This window comes from Phascolarctos cinereus, unplaced genomic scaffold, assembly GCF_003287225.1.
Source record: "Phascolarctos cinereus isolate Bilbo 61053 unplaced genomic scaffold, phaCin_HiC Scaffold_4;HRSCAF=312, whole genome shotgun sequence".
Taxonomy (NCBI): Eukaryota; Metazoa; Chordata; class Mammalia; order Diprotodontia; family Phascolarctidae; genus Phascolarctos; species Phascolarctos cinereus.
This window is the reverse complement of record NW_027555847.1, coordinates 54,354,908-54,378,491: the sequence shown is the minus strand read 5'-3', so window position 1 is coordinate 54,378,491 and position 23,584 is coordinate 54,354,908. Positions and strand designations below refer to the sequence as shown.

Below are 23,584 nucleotides of genomic sequence, written 5' to 3'. Positions count from 1 at the left end.
AAAAAAAAAGATATGAAATAGGTCAGACTAAATGCTAATTTGGTTCTAACATGACTTGATCCCCTTTCTTTTTGTTTTGTTATGTATCTGCAAGTATAAAAATTATTCCATTTTCATAACTGCATGACTCTCATCAGGTTATTTTTCAATCTACTAGCTGTAACCCTGGTAGGAAGAGTGAACAAGCCCAAGTAGAAAAAATGAAGCAGATTAAAGTTTCCACACTGATCGTTACTAGGGTAGGGTCTGTGAGTAGCACTGTACTTCCAGCCTTGGTAAAATAAAGAAATCTAATCTCAAAATAACATCAATAATGATAATAAAAAACATATATGCATATCTGCATAAATGACCACATATACACATACATAAATGTTACACGATTATATGCATATATATACTACTTAATAATTCAACAAAACATGTGAGTGCCTACTGTAAGCAAAGTACCATGTTCAGTTCTGTACAGACCATAAGAGGAATAAGCCATGGTTCCTGCTCTCCAAGAGCTTACATTCTAGCTGGAGAGATGACACGCACACAAATAACACAAGGTATCACATGACCAGCATAATTTAAATGACAGAGACAAGAGAGACAGAGAGATTCAGCTACTCAGCAGGAGAACTCTTCTAGAAATGGTTTCCATTTGATCACCCAAAGTGTCAAGCTCCAGGTGAGATTGTAGATTTTCAGGTACCCTTTTTCCTGCCTGGGGAAGTAGCCTTTTCTTTACAAGTTCAGAGGAGGTAGAGATGACTTCTGGCTAGGGTGATCAGTGAAGACTTCATGAAGGAAGAGGTTAGCCTAAGCCTTGAAGGATGGGCAAAAATAAGGGAGTGGGGTACATTCTAGGCAGAGGGAAAGGTATAAGAACAGGTGCCAAAGTGGGAAAGCATAAGATGTATTTGTGGTTGATAAGTAGCCCAGATTAGTGGAAGCAAAACATTCACATGGAGGGATAGCGAAAGAGCAATCAGGCAGCAGAGGCAGACAGGCACAGTGTGGAAGGCCTGGAATGCCAAGCTGAGGAGGCTGGATTACACTGGGCAGAAGAGGAACCCAGATAAAGTGATACTGTAATAAGATTCATCTGAAAACAAGGCAAAAAGGTGAAGAAAGGAAGGAAGAGAGAACAAGCAGGGAGAAGAGTTAAATAAACATTATGAAGGAAGAAATGACAAGAATTAGTGATTGATTTGGATAGGGGAAGGGGCCGAGAGAGATGAAAAAATAACTGAGGTTTTAGTGGGACTAGGGGAATGACATCACCATTATCAGAAACAGGGAAGTCAGAAGGAGGAACTGTTTGAGAAAGGAAGGGGACAAATGAAAGGCACACAGAGATGTTTTAACTAGATTTTTTAAAGTTAATCTAAATGAGTTCGCATTTTGCTTATAGTTTATCATAATATAAAGCCAAGGGGTTCCTCCCCACCAAAGATTACAATCACACACAAAGTTTTTCTAACCTTTTTCCTTTGATCTTGGAAGAAATCATTGCAGTGCTTAAGCAAGGAGATCAGGACGGAATTTACATCATACTTAATTAAAAAGTAAGGCAATGCTGTGACTCCTTCTTCCTGGCAAAGATTATCATATGCACATTCAAGGGCTTGAATCTGAAAACAGAAAACATTATTACTAAAATCTATGGAGAAAATCATTAAGGCTGATACAAATTAAGAATAAACTTAAAACCAACACTTAGAAACAACCAATCACACCCCCATAAGGTTCTTAACTGCCACAACTGAAATATGGTAAGAATACATTTATCAGTGCTCTAAAGATCAGGAAAATACACCCATTGACATTGCACCCAGTATTCCATTCCTGATGTGGACAAACAAAGGAGTTTTTTCAAGGAGAACAGTAACACCCAAGGGAATTCATTGTTCCTTCTGATGCCAAGTTCAAAAGGTTAAGTTGTACCTAGAACACCACAATGGTCCCTTCATAAATCATTTGGAGCTACCATTCACAAACTTGACCTCTAAGAGCTTTCAGAGGCTTTTTATATTTTCTGATTCCATAAATTTTGAGGGAAGTTTTCTATCTCTGTCAAAGCCTTCTTACATATCCCAAAACTAACTATTTTAAGCTCTAATATGACAATGCCATGATTTCAATAGGTGAACAAGTCTATGTTTAGATTGTTAAAATCCCTCACAGTTTTATACATTTTTTTCCACTTCCTCCAGTGATCTTTGTCTTTAGGCAGAGGGACCTGATATTTTTAGTTTTTCTCCTAAAAAAAGTTCCCTCTACTTGGTTATTTTACATGTCTTTCTTACTCTTTGCTAGCTTTTTCATGTTTTCCTTAAAATCCAAAGACCAAACTTAAGACAGTATTTCAGATGTAAAAGCACTATGACCTTGTACTAGGGGAGGATATTTTCTACTGTATTTCTAAACCTTTCCTGATGATACCCAACATTCTATTGGCCTTCAGCATGTTGGGCTGACCAAAACAAGAAACAAGTTAAATGTTGGCCAGTCAGCTGTGCTTAATTGTTTTTGTTTCTTCTAAAGATAGGTCCGATGTACAGGTGGCATGGGGGAAAGGGGCAGTAAAGCAGCAAATGACTGTGGTGAGAAACACGAAAAGATCACCATGTACAAAAAACGTAGAGCTGTGAGGGATGTCAGAAGTCATCTAGTCCAACTTCCTCCTTTTACAGATGAGGAAGTAGAGTCAGAGAAATTGGTGATTTCTGCAGGGTCCTATAAGCAGGCAGTGCCCCAAGCAGGAGCTGAAGCTAGACCTTCTTAACTCTATCCACTGCACCCTGTTGCCTTCCTTACAGGTGTCAGGAAAATGTTCAAAAACAAAGTAACAAGCCTAAAATAAAGGAGTTGTCAAATAAAAGCAGAATCAAAGAATAATCAAGTATGGGGAAAAAATTCAAAATGGCTGTGAGCTCAATCTCTTTCTTGGGCCATAATTGATAACTTAGGGCCCATCATCCTAAAAGCCACAATTTGAATTGCTTTTCCCAAAACTTCGTATTTGCCTACACTGAAGCCTACGCCGAAGCCTACGCCTTCACTGGCCACTACAATTGTCTCCCCTTATCACCGTACAACTTGCTCCTGTCCACTGGGTATTCCATACCACAAAAGACCTCAGTGTACAGCGAACTCCCCAGGTTTTTAGATGACACCACCACCACTAAATAATTTATAGCAATGCTCAGATCAGCAACCTCCAGAGGACCACAATTAACATTTTCTTCCCCCAGAAACGTGCTTGTTTGCCCCCTTACCCTCTGTGTCCAGAGAGCACAGAGTGCACAACGGCTTTTTTGTTCTGTTTTGTTGTGTTACCTGGCTTGGAGAAAACTTTTGATCCAAACGTATTGGCTCCTGAAGAAGGGGTACACCCTCTGGAAGGCAGAGGGCAGGGTAGCAAAACCAGTAGTAGAAGTAGTACTTCTTTAGATCCTAGGGAAATAGAAGAATTAGGCATTAGAACACTAATAACACAATATTGTTATATTGGCAATTTAATTTCTCAAAGATACCTTTTTTAAGGACTGAGAAAAAAAGTATTAAAAAAATGTAGAAATTTTGTCAAAGTCTATCCATTCTGAACAAACTTTATATCAGAATACAAATCTTCTAGATTTTAAGATAATAAACCTTCATAAGGCCATTTGTCTCCTTACATTGCCTGCAGTGCTTACATAGCACTTTAAGTTTGCCAAATACTTTGCACGTATGATCTCATTTTACCCTCACAATAATTCTGGGAGGTAGGTGCAATTCATATTTCCATTTTACAAATGAAGAAACTGAGGCGGACAAGTTAAATTCCTTGTCGAGGCTCACACAGCTAAGAAGACTAGATATGAACTCAGGTCTTCCTGATTTCAGGCCTAGTGCTCTATGTGCTGCAGCACTAAGGCAAGAGTCTAAGCCCAAGAATTAACATTGTTCTTCACTTCTGTATAAACTGAGCTCACTATTAAAATACTGACCCCTGAACTGCTCTATAAGTATCTTACCAGGAGTTTCCTTGGCTATCTTTTGTAATTAAATCTCCCTTCTTCTTTCAGGTGTTAAGAACTCTCTATTTCCTCCAAGAACTGTGCATTTGTGTGTGTGTGTGTGTGTGTGTGTGTGTGTGTGCGTGTGATCCTGCTAGCAGAATGTAAGCTCCCGAAGGGCAGGGATTGTTTCACTTTTTGTATGCCCAGCATCTAGCACCGTATCTGAGGCAGCAGTGAATAAGACAGAAGACGGGCTTGCCTTAAACCAAACTCCACTCTACAGTGGAATATGTTATATAAAGTTTCTTGCATAGGTAGATCACAAGATGAAGCCAACTGCAACGAAAATTTTGCTTCAAAAAATGGAATTCCCTTCCTTGAGACTTGCAATGTAAACATGAGCTCTAGAATCAGGAAATCCAATTTCAAGTCTTAGCTCTCCTGCCTGACTGGGACAGCTAGGTGGCACAGAGGATAGAACACCAGTCCTGGAGTCAGGAGAAGCTGAGTTCAAATGCAGACTCAGCCACTCGACACTTACTAGCTATGTGACCTGGGCAAGTCACTTAACTCTGATTGCCTCCCAAAAAAATAAAATAAAATATCTATGTGACCTTGGGTAACTCAATCCATCTCTCTGGGACTTATTGTCCTCCTCTGTAAATAAGGCTAATAGCTCTTATATCTGAGCAAATTCTTCTCAAGACAATTTTTAAAAATCTATTTTTTATGTTTTTCCCCAATTGCAAGTAAAAACAATTTTAACATATATTTTTTCAAATTTTGAGTTCCAAATTCTCTTCCTCCTTCCTTACCCATCCTCTTCACTGAGAAGGTAAACAATTTGATATAGTTTATACATTTGTAGTCATGCAAAACATATTTACATCAGTGATGTTGGGAAAGAAAACACATATACAAAATAAACACGAGAAAAATAAAGTTTAAAAAATATATTTCAATCTGCATTTAGACTCCATTAGTTATTTCTCTGAAGGTGGATAGCACTTTTCCTCATATGTCCTTCAGAACTGTCTTACATCATTGTAGTGATGAGAACAGCAAAGTAATTCATAATTGATCATCATACAATACTGCTATTACTATGTACAATGTTCTCCTGGTTCTGCTCACTTTACTTTGCATCAGTTCATGTAAGTTTTCCCAAGTATTTCTGAAAGCACCCTGCTCATCATTTCTTATAGCACAAAAGTATTCCATTACAATCATATATTACAAATTGTTTAGCCATTCTCCAATAAATGAGCATTCCCTTAATTTCCAATTCCTTGACACTACAAAAAGAGCTGTTATAAATATTTTTGAACATACAGGTCCTTTTCCATTTGTTTTTAATCTCTTTGGGATACAGACCTAGTAGTGGTACTGCTGGATCAAAGGGTATGCAGAGTTTCATAGCCCTTTGGGCATGGCTCCAAATTGTTCTCCAGAATGGCTGGATTAATTCACAACTCCACCAACAGGGAATTAGTGTCCCAATTTTTCTACATGTTTTCCAACACTTGTCTTTTTCTGTCATATTGGTCAATCTGATAGGTGTGATGAGATACCTCCAAATTGTTTTAATTTGCATTTCTCTAATTAATAGTGATTTAGAGCATTTTCCATATGACTACAGGCAGCTTTGATTTCTTAATCTGAAAACTGTCCATATCCTTTGACCATTTACTAATTGGGGAATGTCTTGTATCCTTATAAATGACTCAGTTCTCTATATATTTGAGAAACGAGGTCTTTATCAGAGAAACTTGTCATAAAAATTTTCCTGTTTTCTGCTTTCCTTCAGCAGCATTGGTTTTGCTTGCTCAAACACTTTTTAATTTAGTGTAATCAAAATTATCCATTTTACATCCCATAATGCTCTCTCTCTTGTTTGGTCATCAATTCTTCTGTTACCCATAGATGAGGGGTAAACTAATTTGCTTATGGTAGTTCATCCTATTCACATTCACTGTTATGATTGCTAACTGCTTATTGCCCTCCATCCTACTTTTCCCCCGTTTATCCTACTCTCTCTCCCTTCACCCTGTCCATCCTCAAGTGTTTTTTGCTTCCGACCACAGCCCCCTACCCCCATCTGCCCTCCCTTCTATCAGTAACTGCCTCACTTTTCTCTAATTCCCCCCTTCCCTCCTACTTCCCTGTAGGGCAAGATTTCTATACCCAGCTGAGTGTGTATGTTATTCCCTCTTTGATCCAATTCCTATGAGAGTACGGAATACAAACCCCCATCTTCCCTTCCAATGTAAAAGATCTTTTGTACCTCTTTTATGTGAGATATTTTACCTTATTCTGCCTCTCCCTTCCCCTTTTCCCCAGTGCATCCCTCTTTCTCAACCCCTAATTTTATTTTTTTGGATATCATACCATCATAGTCAACTCCCACCCAAGTCCTCTATCTAAGTATACTCCTTCTAACTGCCCTAATAATGATTAAGTTCTTAGGAATTACAAGTATCATTTTCCCACATAGGAATGTAAACAATTTAACCTTATTGAATCCCTTATGATTTCTCTTTCATGTTTATCTTTTTATGCTTCTCTTGAGTCTTATGTTTGAAAGTCAAATTTTCCTTTCTTTTCCTGGTCTTTTCATCAGGAATGCTTTTATCAGGAATCCTCTATTTCATAAAATAACCATTTTTTCCCCCAAAGGATTATACTCAGTTTTGCTGGGTAGGTGATTCTTGGTTGTAATCCTAGCTGCTTTGCCCTCTAGAACATCATATTCCAAGCTTGCTTTAATGTAGAAGCTGCTAAATCTTATGTTATCCTGACTGTGGCTTCATGATATTTGAACTGTTTCTGGCTGCTTGCAATATTTTCTCGACCTAGGAGCACTAGAATTTGGCTATAATATTCCTGGCAGTTTTCATTTGGGATCTCTTTCAGGAGGTGATTGAGGGATTCTTTCAATTTATATTTTACCCTCTGGTTCTAGGATATCAGGATGTTTTCCTTGATAATTTCTTGAAATATAAGGTTTAGGCTTTTTCTCTGATCGTGGCTTTCAGGTAGCCCAGTATTTCTCCTCAATCAATTTTCTAGGCCATTTGTTTTTCAATGAAATATTTCACATATTCCTCTATTTTTTCATTCTCCTGATTGTTTCTTGATGTCTCGTGTACCCATTAGCTTCCACTCTTTAAGGAATTATTTTCTTCAATAAGCTTCTGTACTTCTTTTTCCATTTGGCCAATTCTGAATTTTAAGAAATTCTTCTCTTCAGCAGATTTTTGTGCCTCTTTTTTTCTCCCCACTTCTCCATTCTCTAATCTGTGAGGTGATTAACCACTATCAGAAAGAAAGCCATGGGGACCAAGCAGGGCAGGCCTCCAGGGCTAAGCTGGAATTTGGGCAGGAGTCTCTAGGGTAGAGGTGATGGGGGAACTGCTGGCCTGTGAAAGCTCAGAGATGGACACATGTCCTCACTGGGGGATGAATTGGGCCACGTGTGTGATACAGATGAACTTGCCACAGTCATCAATCACACCTGTCAGTGTGCCTTCAGCCGGCAGGTCCTGCACCCAGTTAATAGTATCCTGAGTTTGCGGGCCCACAGGAGATGCTAGATCCTCCAAGAGCACAATTTTCGCCTGCTCAATGGAACCGATGAACTTAGTCAGGAAGTCCCGAGACTTCTCCTCCGTCGTGGTCTCCACTTTACCCTCCGCCTCCACTACAAAGGCCTCCTTCAGTTTTAGGTACTCCTCATGCTGTTCCTGCTCTTCCCAGGCCTTCCCTTCCTCTGCTTCCTTCCTTTTTTCTTCTACGTGAAGTTGCTCATCCTTTTTCTTCCGCTCTCCTCCCGCCTGGAGTCCAGTCGACGCCACTCCTCTCCCTCAGCTTCTTCTGCCTCTTGCTGAGCTTTCTTGGCCTGCTTCTCTTCTAGCTTCCTCTGTTTCTTGGCTCCAATTTTTTCCAGTGCTTGAATTTCTGTGAGTTCATCACCACTTTCTTCTTCCTCATCCTCTTCCTTGGCCTGCTGGGCCTGGAGTCTGCTCCCCATGTCTTGCCGGCACTGGGCCCTTCCTTCAGCCCCCTCATTTTCACGTCCAGGAAGCTGGGAGCAAGGCTGCTGCTGCTGCCTCCACATTGTGCTGATGCCCCTGATGTGCTGCCGCCTATTCTCAGACTCGGCTCACAAAAATAATAAGAGCAACCAGTGGCACCACTGCCCTTACGTAGAGGACTGGGTCCATCACCCCCTTTTGTGTCCCTTTTACTTGGCTTATTACATTGTTTAGTGTTATTTTCTTCAGTATTTTTTTGCGCCTCTTTTACCAAACTATTAGCTCTTTTTACATGATTTTCTTGAACCACTCTCATTTCTTTTCCCAATTTTTCTTCCAACTCTCTTATTTGATTTTTAAAATCCTTTTTGAGCTCTTTCAGGAATTGAGGGGGTATCAACAGGAAGAAACTATTCAAATGTTCTACAACACAATCCAGGTTATGACATTTGTAATCAGAGTAATAAGCCATCTCCCCTTGAATATTCTTATAACTCCACAGGGACAAGACTGAAATTCTATTCTTTACTGATAACAAGACATAGACTGCAGTTCTATTCTTCAATGATTCTCCCATTCCTTGGACCTCTGATAAGAACAAATGCTACAGAATACACAAGACAAAAGGAAAAGAAGTATACTCTTGAGGTTAGAAAAACCAAAACACAGACACCCTGAGTGGAAGGTGATGCCATATGACAAAGGGCTTAGACTTGACAAGAAGATATCTCAAAATACAGACCACAGGTATCTTCCAAGGTATCCCTATTCCCAGATACTAGGTCTGATGCTCTGATACTACTGATCTTCTACTGCTGCTAACGATCATTCTCCCCAAAAGCCACTAGGGACTTCTCAAGGAGCATAGTAGGCACAGTGGTATCAGTCTGGACCAGGGGGCACTTAACCTGGGTTTTGTGATTAAAAAAACCCCCAATATTTTAATAACTATGTTTCAATATAAATGATTTCTTTGCAATCCTACGTATTGTCTTTTAGGCATTATTCCTAGGCAGGGATCCATAGGCTTCACCAGATTGCCAAAAGGCTACAGGACACACAAAAGGTTTAGAGTACTTGTCTAGACCTTCTTTTCCTATAGTACGGCACATGACCTTCAAAAGACCTCAGCAGCCAGCTCTGCCTCCACTGTCTGAGATGGAGCACAATGCTCTAAGATCCCTTCTAGCTCCAAATCTACAATCCTGTGACCTTTGGCACCAACAGATGATGAGACTCTCCCAATATAAATAAGTGAATATTATAACATCAACACTTGCCTTCCATGATTTCTGCAGCACCCACAGTTTTTGTTAGCCCACTTCAGATTCATATTTTATTGTCCCATCTTACATCAATAGCTGCTCCCATTCACCTCCTCCTCTAAGGCCACCACCTCCCTCACCATACCCTCTCCTTGCAGAGCCTTCTCTTTCAGGCTCTCCCCAAGCACCCCTCACCACCACATCCCCCAAATCCTTAGGGGCTGAAACAAGAAACAGCACAAGTGCCAATCACTGACACCAAGAGTCATCTTCTTAATGCCATTTCAATGGGAATTCAGCTCAAAAAGATGCAAGAACCATGGGAACAAGAGACAAAGAATAATGTGGAAACTATTCTCTCCAGACATAAATAAAGCTGTGGAAGATGACGGCAACAATGATGATGATGATGATGATGATGATGATGATGATGATGATGATGACAACGAGGACAACTCAGGAGTTTTATGATGACTGGTCAGACAGGCTGAGGTATCATTCATTAGCAAACCATATGAGGCAGTTACTTGAAAATGATGGTACTGAGAGCCCAATAAGGAAACAGTGTATGGAGGAGTAATGAGGATTTGTAGCATTCTCAGGATTCATGTAGCAGTGTTACCATACTGGCACTTAGAAATTTTTACATTAATAATATGAAAAAAAAATTAAAAAAAAAAATAAATGAAAATATGATTATGTTTTCTACATGTCAAAAATTCTGAGGGCTTCTCAATATTTACTCTCTAATACTTAAATGCGACCAAATATAGCAAGTCATGTGCATCAAACAAGAGAAAAAAAAGTGTTGCTATACTTCCCATTTTAAGAAAAGTTAAAAACTTAAGACCAGGGATTTCACAATGTCCTGGGATCCTCATCCGGTCATTTTCAAAAGTCACAAGGATTGAGTTTCCTAACATTCTGTCCCATATATGGAAAAAAACCCACAAACAAACAAAAAACAGTTCAACACCCCAATTCAGTTAAACTAAACATTTAGGAACTAATGTCTGAAGAGGTTAACTTAGGGTGTTGACAGTTAAAGCAATGCTGAAAGATACCTAGCAAAAAAACCAGGATACTTCTGCAAAAGGGGAAAAACCAATTCAATAGAAAAAAAAAATCTTTACTGAGAAATATTCTAGAATCCTCAGGTTGAAATTCATTGAATTTGAGAAATATTTATCTTATACCAAATATGTGTATAGAACATGCTAGGAGCTAAGGTGGCTAAAAAGTTTAGGTAAGACAACAGTTGCATGATCCTTGCACAAATAACTACGACATAAAATAAGATAAGATTGTTGTTTAGTAGAAGGAGTGTCAAAAGACCTAGGTTTGAACCTCAGCTCTCTTACTACCTATGTGACACTAAGTAAAGTCGCTTACTCACTTTAGGCCTAAGTTTCCTCATATGTAACAAGTGGATTGGACTAGATTCAGGGGTGGGGAACCTGGGGCCTCGAGGCCACATGTGGCCCTCTAGGTCCTTAAACTTGGCCGTTTGACTGAATTCTGATGATCCTAAAGTTAAGTTGTTTTTTGTGTTTGGTTGCTTGTTTTTTGGAGGAGAAGGTGTTGCAGACCTACTTCCAGATCTTATGTCCTCTACAATTCTTAATCTGTTGGATTGTCTCTTCTCCTCCTATGAATAATAAACATCTCATCATTGTTTACCCCTTTCCAATGGCTTAAATGTTTCTACTTTTCTGGGTGTTGATATTCCAAGATTCACTCTTTTGGTGTAGTTGCTACCATATCTTTTGTCTTTTGGAATATTATTTTCCAAGATTTACTTTTCTTTATTGTAGTTGCTGCCAAGTTTTATGTGACTCTAACTATGGTTCCATAGTAGTTCAATTCTTTCTTTCTGGCTATGATATTTCTAGGAGTTTTCAGTTTGGGATTTCTTTCAAATGACCAGTGGGTTCTTTCCACTTTTTATTTTGTTCTCTAATAACAGATCTGGAAAGTTTTCTTTTATGATTTATTCAAATACAGTGGTCAGACTTTTTTGTTTGGTCATGGTCTTCAAGGAATCTGGTGAGCTTTAAGTGATCTCTCCTCAACATGGTCTTTCAGGTCAGTTATTTTTGGTAGTAGATACCTAATACTTTCTCCAAATTTCCTTCAATCTTTTGATTTTGTTTTAATATTTCTTGTTTTCACTTGGAGCCATTGAGTTCTATTTGCTCCATTCTAATTTTCAGGAGTCTACTACTTAGAAAAGATTTTTCCACCTCCTGATCTAAGCTATTTATTCTTCTTCCAATTCTTTCCATGAATTCTCTTATTTCCCTTGTTTCATTTTTTTAATTTCTTGCTTCATTTCATGTAGAGACCCTTGGAGATCTTGTAGCCAAGCCACTGGATTGTTGCTTAGGCTCTGATGGTATTTGTGGAGCTACTCTCCTCTTGTGCTTCTTGGGCATCTCTTGACCATAGTATATCTTTACTCTATTAAACATTTTCTATGGCCTCCATTTCTGGTTTGGGATTCGGAGCCAGGGCTAGGCTTTACTTCCTCCTACACTCTTAAATGGAGTGGTCAGCCCTGTGTGGCCTTGACCTTTATTTCAAAGACACCTGCAGTTGGCTTCCACCTTCCTTTGTGTATCTGCCTACAAAATGTTGGCAGGTTTCAAGCACTGCTGGAGTCATGGATCATACTGCTACAGTCTTCAGATGCCCCTGGAGCATTCTAGGTTAGAGTGCGACAAACTTTCCTCTGTTTCCCCCTCCCCAAAATCCAGATCAGAGGACTGTCAGCTCACAGCCCTTCAAAGTGTCCACGGCACTGCCAAAACCCCTTGTGTTTTCCCCTCAGAAAACTCTGGGCTTCTGGCAGTTCTGTTGCCCATACTCAGTTCCAGTCAGAGACCCTAGAGGGAAGAGGAGCAGAGCGGGGCCCCGGCCCCACAGATCAAGTTCCAGAAAAATAGTTATGTACCTCTAGGTCCAGAAGTAGAGCAGAGGTAGCTCTAGCTTTCAGTCTAGCACATAAGTCAGCAGCATAATAATAACAAGGCAGGAGTGTCCCAGACCAAAGGGGAGTCAGCAGTTTTGTTGCTCTGAATCTGCAGAACCTTATAGCAGGCTCATAGTGGCTGAGTCCAGCTGCGGTCTGCTAAAACTCTACCAAACACAAGCCAAAAGACCCAAACCTGGGTCAAGAAGTCAGAGTGCCCAAACCAGGAAGGCAGTGAACAGACTTCTTCCTGGATCACAAGAAGCTTTGGGAGCAATGAAAACTTGAAGGCCCTCGAACTGAGCTGAGAAAAAGCAGCAGAAGAGTATACAAGGACAGAAGCTCAGGCCAGACATCCCCCCACTAGAAGGACACAAAGCCCAACACTAACAACACCCAAAGTCAAGAAAGCGGCTGGAAAAATGAGCAAACTAATGCAGATCCACACCTTCTCAACAATGTATAGTGTCAGAGACTTGCCTTGGTCGCTGAAAAGTTAAGTGACTTACATAGCTAGGTCACATAGCCAGAATGTGTGAACCCAGGTTTTCCTGATCTGAGGCCAACTCTTTATTCACTACACCATACTACTTATTTCTCTCTTAAAAGTATCATTAACTTTACTTGCCTGGCTAATTTTCCATCCAAATGTGCATCTAAGAACTATTACTGGCTGAATCCAAATGTTCAAAACAGAAGAACATGAGGTATTATATTCCCTGACCCAGCAAGTCCCCTGGTCATGGATTGAGCCCAAGCAAAAGAGCTCCATTCTCTTCTGGGTTGAAGTGCTGGAACAAAAGGGTTAGGAAAGACACAAAAGCACCACCGAGGAGTAATCTGGTGATTTCTTTGCCACCCACCAACTTGAAATAAAAGGACATTGATAAAGGGTATCTTATGGCTCCTCCAGCTCCTCTTGAGGGCACCCAGTCAAGGGTGTGCCATCAGTAAGGAGGGCCAGCAAGGGCAGTAAAGCTCCAGCTGTGCCAGATCAGAGTCTCCATTTCTGAAGTTGTGCCTAACAATGTTTCATGTCTCCAGAGCAGCAGGAAATGCATTTACTTACAGAAAATGTCAAGAGCAGGAACTTGTTAAGGAGCACGGGGTTTTCGAGAGCAGCACCTGATTTTATTGATTCCCAAATCTGTGGGAAGAAGGGAAAGGGTCAAGGCAAGGAAGAAGCAGGTATCTCTGAGCTTTTGGCTCTTATGTCAAATACAAACTAATCAATAAAAGAGCAAGCAGGGATGGGAGTTTGTCCAGGGACCTTCATCTCATCTGCTGGCTCTGCTTTGTAGCTCAGTTAAGGAACTGGCTTAGAAGTCATAAGCACTCGTTATTAAGTACCTACTACAGCAAGGGGGGTAGGGGGGATAAAAACCACCCCACCTTCAAGGACTTACAAGCTCTTTTTGAAGGACTGAGGCAACAGCATCATAGAAAGCAAAAATCCTGGAGAAATAACCAGCCAAGCCCCAGCATTCCACTGACTCCCCACCTTGACTATAAGGCAAGCGGAGAGACCTGCCATCTGTCTGTGACAGTCTAGGTCCAAATCCAGAGCTCTCCTGGCCCAGGCCCTCTGCTCTGATGCAATAATCTACTCAATAATGGAGGGAGGCCTGGGCAGAAATAACCTGGCTGAGGACTGGAGGGTAAGTGGTACCTCAAACATGCCTCCCCTCTTTATAATCAGGCAGGCTCCAGGTCTCAACAGATGAGGGCACCCAGTCAAGGGTGTGCCATCAGTAAGGAGGGCCAGCAAGGGCAGTAAAGCTCCAGCTGTGCCAGATCAGGAAGATTTAGAGATTTCTATATATCTGTCAGAGTACACTGTAGGATACACACTGATTTAATAGAACAGTGGGCAGATTTAAATTACTTTTCTCTCTCTCTTTGATGAATCCAATTGAATTTGAGTAAATCAAATGCTTATATGATGGGACTCCATTGTTTATTATTATACCTTTCCCAACTCAGAAGAGAAACATTCAATAGAAAAAGGTGGCAGATCCCATTTCTTTCCTTATTTGGGGAAAATTCCTAGATTAATAAAATAGGCTTCCATCTGTTTTGCACTAAATAGATCCATCAAGTTTTTTTCAGGAAACTGGTTATCAGCAAAGAGTAGGAATGCCTCTTTCTTAAGAGAAATTCAGCTCACTCCCTTTCGGGAACAAATCGAACCAGGTACAGAATCTAAGTATCTTACGTACTGGTACAAGATCCTAAGAAGGGCCCCAGCTTGTAGAAGAATAAATCTCACTGGACAACTTCCTCCCCATCAATTTCTGGCATACCCAAGGGTGAGCATCAGGCCCTTGGTGGTCATTCAGCTCTCTCTTCTACCCCCACCACCTCACTCCACACTAGAGTTGGAGCTACAAGAATAACTGAAGAATAATACATCAAAATAAAGTAAGCAAACACTTCCTGAACGCCTACTACGTACAAAGCACTAGGGCAGGCCTTTGCACTTGAGTTCACAATTCAATAGATGCCAGGCTAAAGAAATACTTAAGGAAAGTATGACACATATTCCTCCTTTATATCTGACCTCCTCTGCTGCTTTTTCCAAAAGTAACTTCTTATCTGAAGTTTTGAAGGACTCGAGAGTGTTGGTGTTAAACAGGGTTCCGAAGGCTGGACAGCAGTGGGCTGGGGTAGGAGCATTTCTAGGGAAGAGAGAAAATGATTACTATATAGGACCTTGACCACCACCACTGAGGATGATCAAGTCTTGTAATAAGGGATGGAGACAGGTCACTTGTCTAAGTTCTAACAAACTTTTTTGACCTACTCTTTTCTAAAACCACTGCTCAATAATAAAGACATTTTGACAAGTTATGAAAGAAAATAAGCTTCTGACATAGTGGAACTGAAACAAATAAACAAACTTCAAGACCAGCTTCTAAATGAAAGGAGCTAGACTAGATTTAATTTAGATAAGTGTCTACTATACTTCATGTTGGGGGCTCTGCTCATTATTTAATGACAGTCTATTCCTACTTATAAATCTGCAGGCTGTTCCTCACTGTATCTTAAGTATTACAAAAATAAATTAATAATAAATCCTTGCTTGATGAAGAAGAGAGCATTAGAATTTAATTTAATTTTGGCAAGATATCACAAGAAATTAATAATAGAACAAGAAGCTCTGGAGATCCTGGAAGGCAACAAAGGATACAAACATACCCTTAAAGATACTTATGCCAAATACCCCCTTAATTAAGTTACTAAATTTAGTTACTAAATTTTGCAACTTTATTGGGGGAAAAAAAGAATAAAACTCGTGATTTTAGAGAGGCAAAAAAAAAAAGCAGAGATTTCCTTTGAAACTCCTTAACTGAAGACCTATGCTCAAAATATTATTTATTAGTTGCTACGGTCAATTAGATGTTTCTTAACAGTCTCTAACTACATCTCCCAACAAACTCATTAGGCAAGACTCTGCTCAGATACTAAAAAACATAGTGAAAAACATTCCTCCAGTCACTGGCGGAAATTTAAATTCTTAAAACTAAACTTTTTAAATGGTCCAAACCTGTTGCAGCCTACTTCTTCCCCATCTATTCTCTCTCCTAAATCCGTGGCAATCTAGCTTCCACTGACACCCATTCCAATGACCCCCACGTTCTCAAAGGGCGGGTAACACAACTTTCCATGCCTTTTCCCATCTCTCTTCCTACCTGCTGTGGCTACACAGGATAAGCCTGATGCCCACCTTGCCCTTAAGACCCTCTTACTTCCTGAGCTCCTGTAACACCAGGCTGGGCTGGTTCTCCTCCTGACGTTGAGTGGTCCTCTCTGGTTCCTCTTCTCCTTCCCCTTCAACAACTATGAAGATTCCATGAGGTTTAGCCCCTGACCCTCTGCTCTTCCTGCTTTATAATCTACTTCATAACCATAGCCTCAACTATCACCTTTAGCCTCCACACAGATAACTCCTAAAAACTACATTTATAGCCCTCAACTTCCTCCCAGTCTAAAGCTTCATATCTCCAGCTGCCTGATGGGCATTTCTACCTGGATATCACTAAATCTGTCTAAAACAAAATTTCTCATCTTGCTCTCAAATTTGTCTCTGCCCCTTAAATTTCCCATTTCTGCTCATGATAATACCATTGGTTTCAGGCTTAAAACATTGGAATCACTGATTCCAAAGTCACTGGCTCCTCCCCATAATCACAAACCCTTTCAAAACTCTTCCCTCACCACTGGCCTGGAGTAATGGCTTAACTCAATGTCAGCCTCAGAGGCAAGCTGATGGAAAGGGCCCTAGACACAGATCCAGGAGACATGGGTTTAAACCCTGGCCAGGTCATTTGGTGCTCTGTGATGTTAAGAAAGTGTCTTTCCTCTCTAAGATTCTCCTCATCAATAAAACAGGCATAATGATATCTGTACTACTGACCTCATAAAGCCGTTGTGAGGAAAACAAATTGGTTCTTATTCTCTCTCTTCTCTAATTCATCCTTTGTACCACTATCGCACAAATCTTCCTAAAATTCCACTTTTACCACAATTTTTCACATCATAATATCACAACTCAAAACTTTTCAATGGAGCTCCTCTGTCCAACTTTTTCCCTTGGCATTTGATGCCCTTTTTCTTCTACTCCTTCACCTGAACCCATATGGATTGGCCTGCTGACCCCACCTTGGCCTAGACTATCTTTGTGCTAAGGCTAAAGTTGTTTCTTGTCTGAGATGCCTTCCCTCTCCTTCCCCCTGCCTCTCCACGTCCTGTACCTCCTTCAAAGTCTGGGGCAAGCCCCTTCTCCTCTGCGAAGCCTTCCTTAACCCTCCCAGCCCAGAGTGATTCCTCCTTCGCTCCTTTGGAATTTGTAATTCTGATTGGTTATGTCTTGCTTTGTGACATTTCTTATGCTATTATTTTAAAATGCTATTTAACTTTTTCTCTGAGCCCCATCTTCCCAGCTAAACAATAATTCCCAGGAGGGCCGAAACCAATATTTCCAATATTTTTGCACCTATCCCAGGGGCTAGCACACGGCTGATGCTCAAACAATTTTGAATGATGGCTGTGTACAGTAGAAAAACCCAATTAAAGTACAAGTACAAAGGCCCAACATCAGGCTGAAAGCAAACTGAAAGTCCGAGTTGTAATTAAATGCATGTTTATTGAGCACTTTCCAAGTGCCTTAGCCTCTTTGAGATTTCCTAGAGTAGACGAGTGTAAAGTCCCATAGTTCCAGACTACAAGGTGCTGACCACTTCCCTGTGTGGCACACCTCCCATAATGACAGACTTTGTATCATTAAAGGCAAACCATATTCCTTAGTTCAGATATTGTCCATATACTCACATATCAAAAGCACTGAACTCCAAAGTCAAACGTGCTGGCAGGCCAGCCGAATCACCTGGACAGAAACATGAGCAAATCAGTAAATGGGCACTTATACAAGTGAGCCTGTGGGCAAGCCTGCTCTTTTTTCAAATGAGATAATATTGGTGAAATGCTTAGCCCAGTGCTTGGCACATGGCAGGTACTACATAAATGCTTCTTCCCTCCACCCACTGCTTCTTGAGGGAGTCAGGACTCCATTGTTAACCCCTGGTACTTCATAACAAGAACTGAGAAGGTAGTACAAAAACCAACCAATGACATTTTTTTAAAAACAAAAAATACACACCTCATCTCAGTCAATCTCTTCCCCACCTTTACTAAAAACACAAATATCTTAGGTCTTGTTTTTCTTTTCCTTTGTGTTATGGGGGAGAAATGAAAATGAGTTTTATTAAAAAACAGGGTACAAGAAGAGAAACTGAGGCTCATTCACCACGTTTATGATTCGTACACTAAAGCTGATTCAAACATAAACAAAATTTAACTGTACACTTGGAGGAAAGCAAACCAGGATAAAGAAGTCTAGGGTAGCCTACCATTATAATAATAACCCTTAATATCCTTTGGGGCCTCATCCAGGCGATACTCATTCAGCTTCTTCTGGGTCAGTTCATGCCAGAATCCAGCATCCAAGGCACTACTAAAAGGAGCAAACTGCAACTTGGAGAGTCTGGAGCCTGGGGAACAACAGGCCTCACCAGTAGCTGTTGCCATTCTTTATTCATAGATCTGTATTTGAGAAGTACATACAAAAACAATACAATCCTTATGACAAGCAGCCTCAGAGTTGTACTTTATCAGCCCCAATTTTTTCTAAACATTAAACTGGTAACCAAAGCAATCAATCAATCAATCTACATTTCTAAGAAGAGGAAGAATGGTATGACAGGAAGAACGACAAGATCTGAAGTCAGAAGACTCAGGTTCAAGTCCTGACTCTGTTTCTTACTACCTATGCGACCTTGGGAAGTGTATTAACTTCTCTGGATCCAAATTTCCCCACCTGTAAAAATATGGGGCTTGGACATCAAGTGTTCTGAGGCCCATGATTTTTTTTAATATTTTGATAACTATATTTTAATATTAGTTTCCTTTGTAATTTGATGTATTTTATTCTATGAATCTGAAAATATTCTTCTAGGAAGACTTCCATGGACCTCACCATTTGGCCCAGAGGGCCCATTACACACAAAGAAGTTAAGACCCCTGGACCATACGATCTCTAAGGACTTTTCCAGCTCTAATCTATGTGCCTTATCCCCATATTGGGTACCTACTACTACCAGGCACTGGGTTGGCAGTGCTAAAGACACAAACACAAAAATAAGCCTGTCCTTACTGTAAAGGACTACACTTGGAGAATGTTCGTTACATCACAAGGAACAGATTAAAATGGACTATGGGCTTCACTGGGCCTGGATCCAATGAAATGTTTGTCTACCCCAGGATGAGATTCCAGTTTTCAAGCTGAAGCAATCTCTTACACGCTTTTCACTTTTTAATTACTGCCTATGATCCCTTCTATGTAGTCATTAAATATTTACTACATGTCTAAGTACTTTAGATTCCTTAAAACAATGCAAAATATAGAGTACATAAATATAAAATATTATTTCTACAAGATGATGGACTTATGACATATATATGATTTCACTGAGAAAATAAAATGTACTCATACACAAAACAGCTAATAATAATAACAGCTAGCACTTACATAGTGCCTATGTGCCAGGCACTATGCTAAGCACTTTACAAATATTATCCCATTTCATCCTCACAACAACCTTGGGAGGTAGGTGTTATTATTATTCTTATTTTACAGTTAAGGAAATTGAGACAAACAGACATTAAATGACTTATCCAGAATCACATGGCTAGCAAGTGTCCAAGGCTAGCTTTGAACCCAGGAGTTCCTAACTCCAGGCCCAGCCCTCTATCCAATAGACACAGAATGGCTCCAAAACCCTTGGGGGTAATTACTGCCAATGTCTTTCAAGTATCAGTGATTTCTCATCAGATCTAATACTAAGGAAATGACAGCAGTTATCAAAAGAAGAGTCAAGAAATCGGCAAAACAGAAAAAAACCAGAAAGAGACAAAAAAGACATATCTAAATTCATTCTTGCCAGGGGTAATCAGCATCCTCTCCCACCACCATACCTTCCAACACACATACCCAAACTCCCAACTAACAGTAATAATTTTTCATTTATTTGATAACCTCCAACCATTCAATTTTACTAATGCTGAGAAGCCAAAAAAAAAAAAGCAAAAAAAATGACTTACTGCTCAACACAACACTACAGCTGAGAGGGGTATAAATTAAAGGAACCACTTAGAAGACTATGCTTCCACAATAGGAAAGTGACTTACATAAGGGAGACTGCTTGAAATGTCTAAAACATGTAGCCCTTGAGAAACTGTGAACAGGACGAAACCATTTCACAAGAGAATGTGCTCAGTGGCTGAAACCACTGGCTAACTCCACCCCACTTCTCCAAAATTTACCAGCTCTGAGGTGGCCAGAAAGCCTTGAGCAATGATGAGACCATGTGATAATCGCCTGGGCACTGTGAATCCAAATGTGTTAACACAAAGTCCATCTGTATCACTAAATACATGTGCACATATATATGTGTGTCTGTATACACATAGATATATGTATATATGTATGTATATACATGTGTGTATACACACACATGTATGTATTTTTTCCCTCTAAGCTGGAGGAAAAAAACCTAAGAAGCAATGATCAGGGGACCTTTTGAGTAAAGAACTGGGTTAAAAGCCTAGCTCCACCCCTTAATACTAGTGTGACTTTGGACAAGGCACTTAATGTATGCAAGATATCAATTTCCTCATCTGTAAAATGAAAAGCCACTCGCTATATGACCTCCGAGGCCCTTTCCAGCTCTAAATCTATTCTGATAAAATCCTAGCAACTAAGTTATTTATGTATGACCAATCTGTGACCTACCATTGCTTGCTCCTGATCTGAGGGCATGGTGTATGGGCTTGCCTTATGTGGTGGCTCACTGGCACATTGCACAATTCAGGCTGTATGTGCTCTCTACTCTCAAAAGCCTTACTTATGTTTATTTTAAAAAGAGACGAGCAGTACAGTCAGACAAGACAGACACCGATAACAATATAAGCACTTCAGAGGTCTGTGACCTATCCACTGATCAATCAGCTACCATTTGTTCAGTGCCAGCTATATGCCAAGCACTCTGCCAGGCACCGGGTATAAAAAAAAAAAATCAAAGCAGTCTCTGCTTTGAAGGAGCTTACATTGCAAAGAGGGAGACAAGTGGAAGTATACACAAAATAAAGACAAGGTAATGAATGGGTGGAGGCAACGGAAGATCAAGAAAGACCTCAAGCAGTAGGCAGGTGACTTCTGAGTAAGTTTTGAGGAAAATAAAGGATTCTAAGCAGCAAAGGTGAGGGTGGAGCACATTTCGGGCATGGGGACAGAGTCACATATTAGGAACAGCAAAACGACCAACGTAACTAGACCACAGAGTGCACAAAGGAGAGTGATATATAACAAAACCAGAAATATTGATTGGGGCTAGACTATGAAGGGTTTTAAAAACCAAACTGAGGTTATACAGTATCCCAACACTCTTTGAGCAGTTTTAAGCCTTTAAGGTTTAAAGATCTTGAAGGCAGTAGGAAACCACAGTTTATTAAGAAGGGAGTGACATGGCAAACCACTCTAGTATCTTTGCCAAGAAAACTCCATGGACATTATGGTCCATAGGGTCACAAAGAGTAGGACATGAGTAAACAATAACAACAATTGGGCTGGGTGGTGGATAATCTATTGTCTGAGGACCAACGTAAGTAAAGCTACATTAGGGTGGCCACAATGTTGAATTTCTTAGCTATAGCTACTCTTTAAGGCCATTTACTAAATGACTGAGCAGTCATAATCCGCTCCCCTTCTCTGCCAAGCTCCAAAGACAAACCTGTTATGATTGCTATCTCCACTTCTTCCTTTTCTTGTTCCCTCTTCACTCTCACTCGGTGCTCTCCTTAGCTCACATGCTTTTAATGATTGTCTCTTTTCAGATAACTCCCAGAGCTACATTTCCAGGCCCAGTTGCTCGCCTAAGACAGAGTCCTGCTTCACTAACTTCCTAGTGGATATTTCAGGCTGGATGTTTCACCGGTAGATAACATTCAACATATCCAAAGCAGAATGCACTGTTTCCCCCCCAAACCTATTCCTTTTCCCAGCTTTTCTATTTCGGTCAAGGTACCACTGTTCTTCAAGTCATCTAAATTCATAGGGTTCCTGTTGTTGGCTTTAGGGTTTACAAAGCACAAAGCCCCTCATAACAACCCAGTGAACTAGGAAACAAAAGCAACTTCTTTCACCAATGGCCATCCAAGTCACCAGCACTTATTGAGAGTAACATTTCTCCAGGAGTGTTCCCCTCCTACTTCCAAGTATGATTGTAAAATTAAAACAAGAAAACCTAGCCATTATGTAACACATCAGTAAGAAGAAACCAACTTGTGTAACAACATACAGGTCAGGCTGATTCAGTATGGGCTGATTGGCAACTCTGGTCCCAAGAGCTTGCTTTGTTTTGGTGATGTGGCCCATGGGGAGTTTCAGGAAAGGTTAGAGCTGTGATATATGCTGGAGCTTCAGGAATGGCATTTTCTTAAGCTGCTTCTGTTACATATTCACAGGGTTGTTATGAGGGGAAGAAGTGCTTTGTAAACCCTAAAACTGGAGAGAAATGAGAGTGACTCTAGTGCATAGATGCAAGAATGCCAGTCTGATTTGGGCTCTGACCTTGAAAGAAGCCGACACACTTAATGATTTTTAGGTTCCCATCCATGGACCCAAAGATCCTTGAAGTGTAAGCAGCTTGCAGAAGGCAGAAAACAAGTCAATTCAAATTAGTTTATGCCACAAAATACATCTTAGGTGAGGATGAACATTTTCTTTTGGAAATTTTGCCCATCTACAAAAGTCTCCAATGGATGTAAGGCAAATGATTAGTTGAAAAGTGCCCAGATAAAATGAAAAATATGTAAGGAAGAAAATATATACAGATCTAGTGTCAACTGGAAGAAATGCATTAGCTTGACTCAGGTATCTAAGTAGAATATAATTTCCATAAGTTGTTGGTATTTAGTAACAAATTTCGACAACATAACAGCGTTTTGGTTTCATTGCTTTTAATATGCATATTTGCTGGACAGACATATTTCATTTTGCCCAGCAAGGCTTTAATGGGATAAAACAAGGATTTCAGGGAATGCCTAAGAACAATGAGTACAAAATGAGTAACAACCTTATGAAATGTCTTGTCCTTTGGGGGAACCAAGCCAAACTTGTTTCCTCTTAAATCCTGTGAAACCATTATTTCTGTGAAAATGGCAGAATCATAATAATAATTTTCCCAAATTGTTTAGGGAGTGTAGGATACCTCCATCTGGATATACTACAGGTATGTCACACAAAACTGAACTCCTAGTGAAGTCTCCCCAAAACCGGTCCCTTCAATTCTTTCTTTGTTAAAAGCACTACCGTCTTCTAGGCATCTGGGTACTAACCTTAGAGTCATCTCTGAATTTTCCTGCTCTATTTTCCACATTAGTTGACAAACTCTATTGAGTTTATTCTTTCCAACACAGCATTCTTTTCACTGCTACTTCAGTGCCTTATCTTTTCTCATCTAATTTACTAGAATGGCCTACCAATTGGTCTTCCTCCCTTCAACCTATCCCTTCTCTAACCACTCTTCCCCCAGATGCCCAAATCATTTTCCCAACACACTACTCCTTCACTCAAAAGTCTTCAGTGGTTCCTCACTGCCAACAGAATAAAAAATAAAACTTCCTTCATACTATGACCCTCTACATACTTTTAAGATTCAGCCAAACTGAACTTTCTATTCCCTGATCTTACCTGCACTCCCT

At 40.2% G+C, this 23,584-nt stretch overlaps 1 protein-coding gene and 1 pseudogene across 11 annotated transcripts in view; both read right to left on the bottom strand.

The window, feature by feature from the left end:
• The window catches only part of ATG7 (autophagy related 7), a 250,217-nt gene that overhangs the window by 219,294 nt on the left and 7,339 nt on the right, over positions 1–23,584 (bottom strand). For 7 of the 11 annotated variants that reach the window (XM_020981051.2, XM_020981053.2, XM_020981050.2 and 4 more), the window contains exons 2-7: positions 18,175–18,367; positions 17,597–17,651; positions 14,826–14,943; positions 13,335–13,412; positions 3,331–3,447; positions 1,473–1,622 (exon numbers count right to left, since the gene is read on the bottom strand). In XM_020981051.2, the coding sequence (XP_020836710.1) occupies positions 1,473–1,622; positions 3,331–3,447; positions 13,335–13,412; positions 14,826–14,943; positions 17,597–17,651; positions 18,175–18,352 (696 nt within the window). In that variant the 5' untranslated portion in view covers positions 18,353–18,367. Of the gene's footprint in view, positions 1–1,472; positions 1,623–3,330; positions 3,448–13,334; positions 13,413–14,825; positions 14,944–17,596; positions 17,652–18,174; positions 18,368–19,924; positions 19,945–23,584 lie in introns of those variants that run through there. The other 4 variants (XM_078152206.1, XM_020981058.2, XM_020981052.2 and 1 more) reach the window with 3 other exon arrangements.
• Positions 6,642–8,149, bottom strand: LOC110204881 (uncharacterized; annotated as a pseudogene).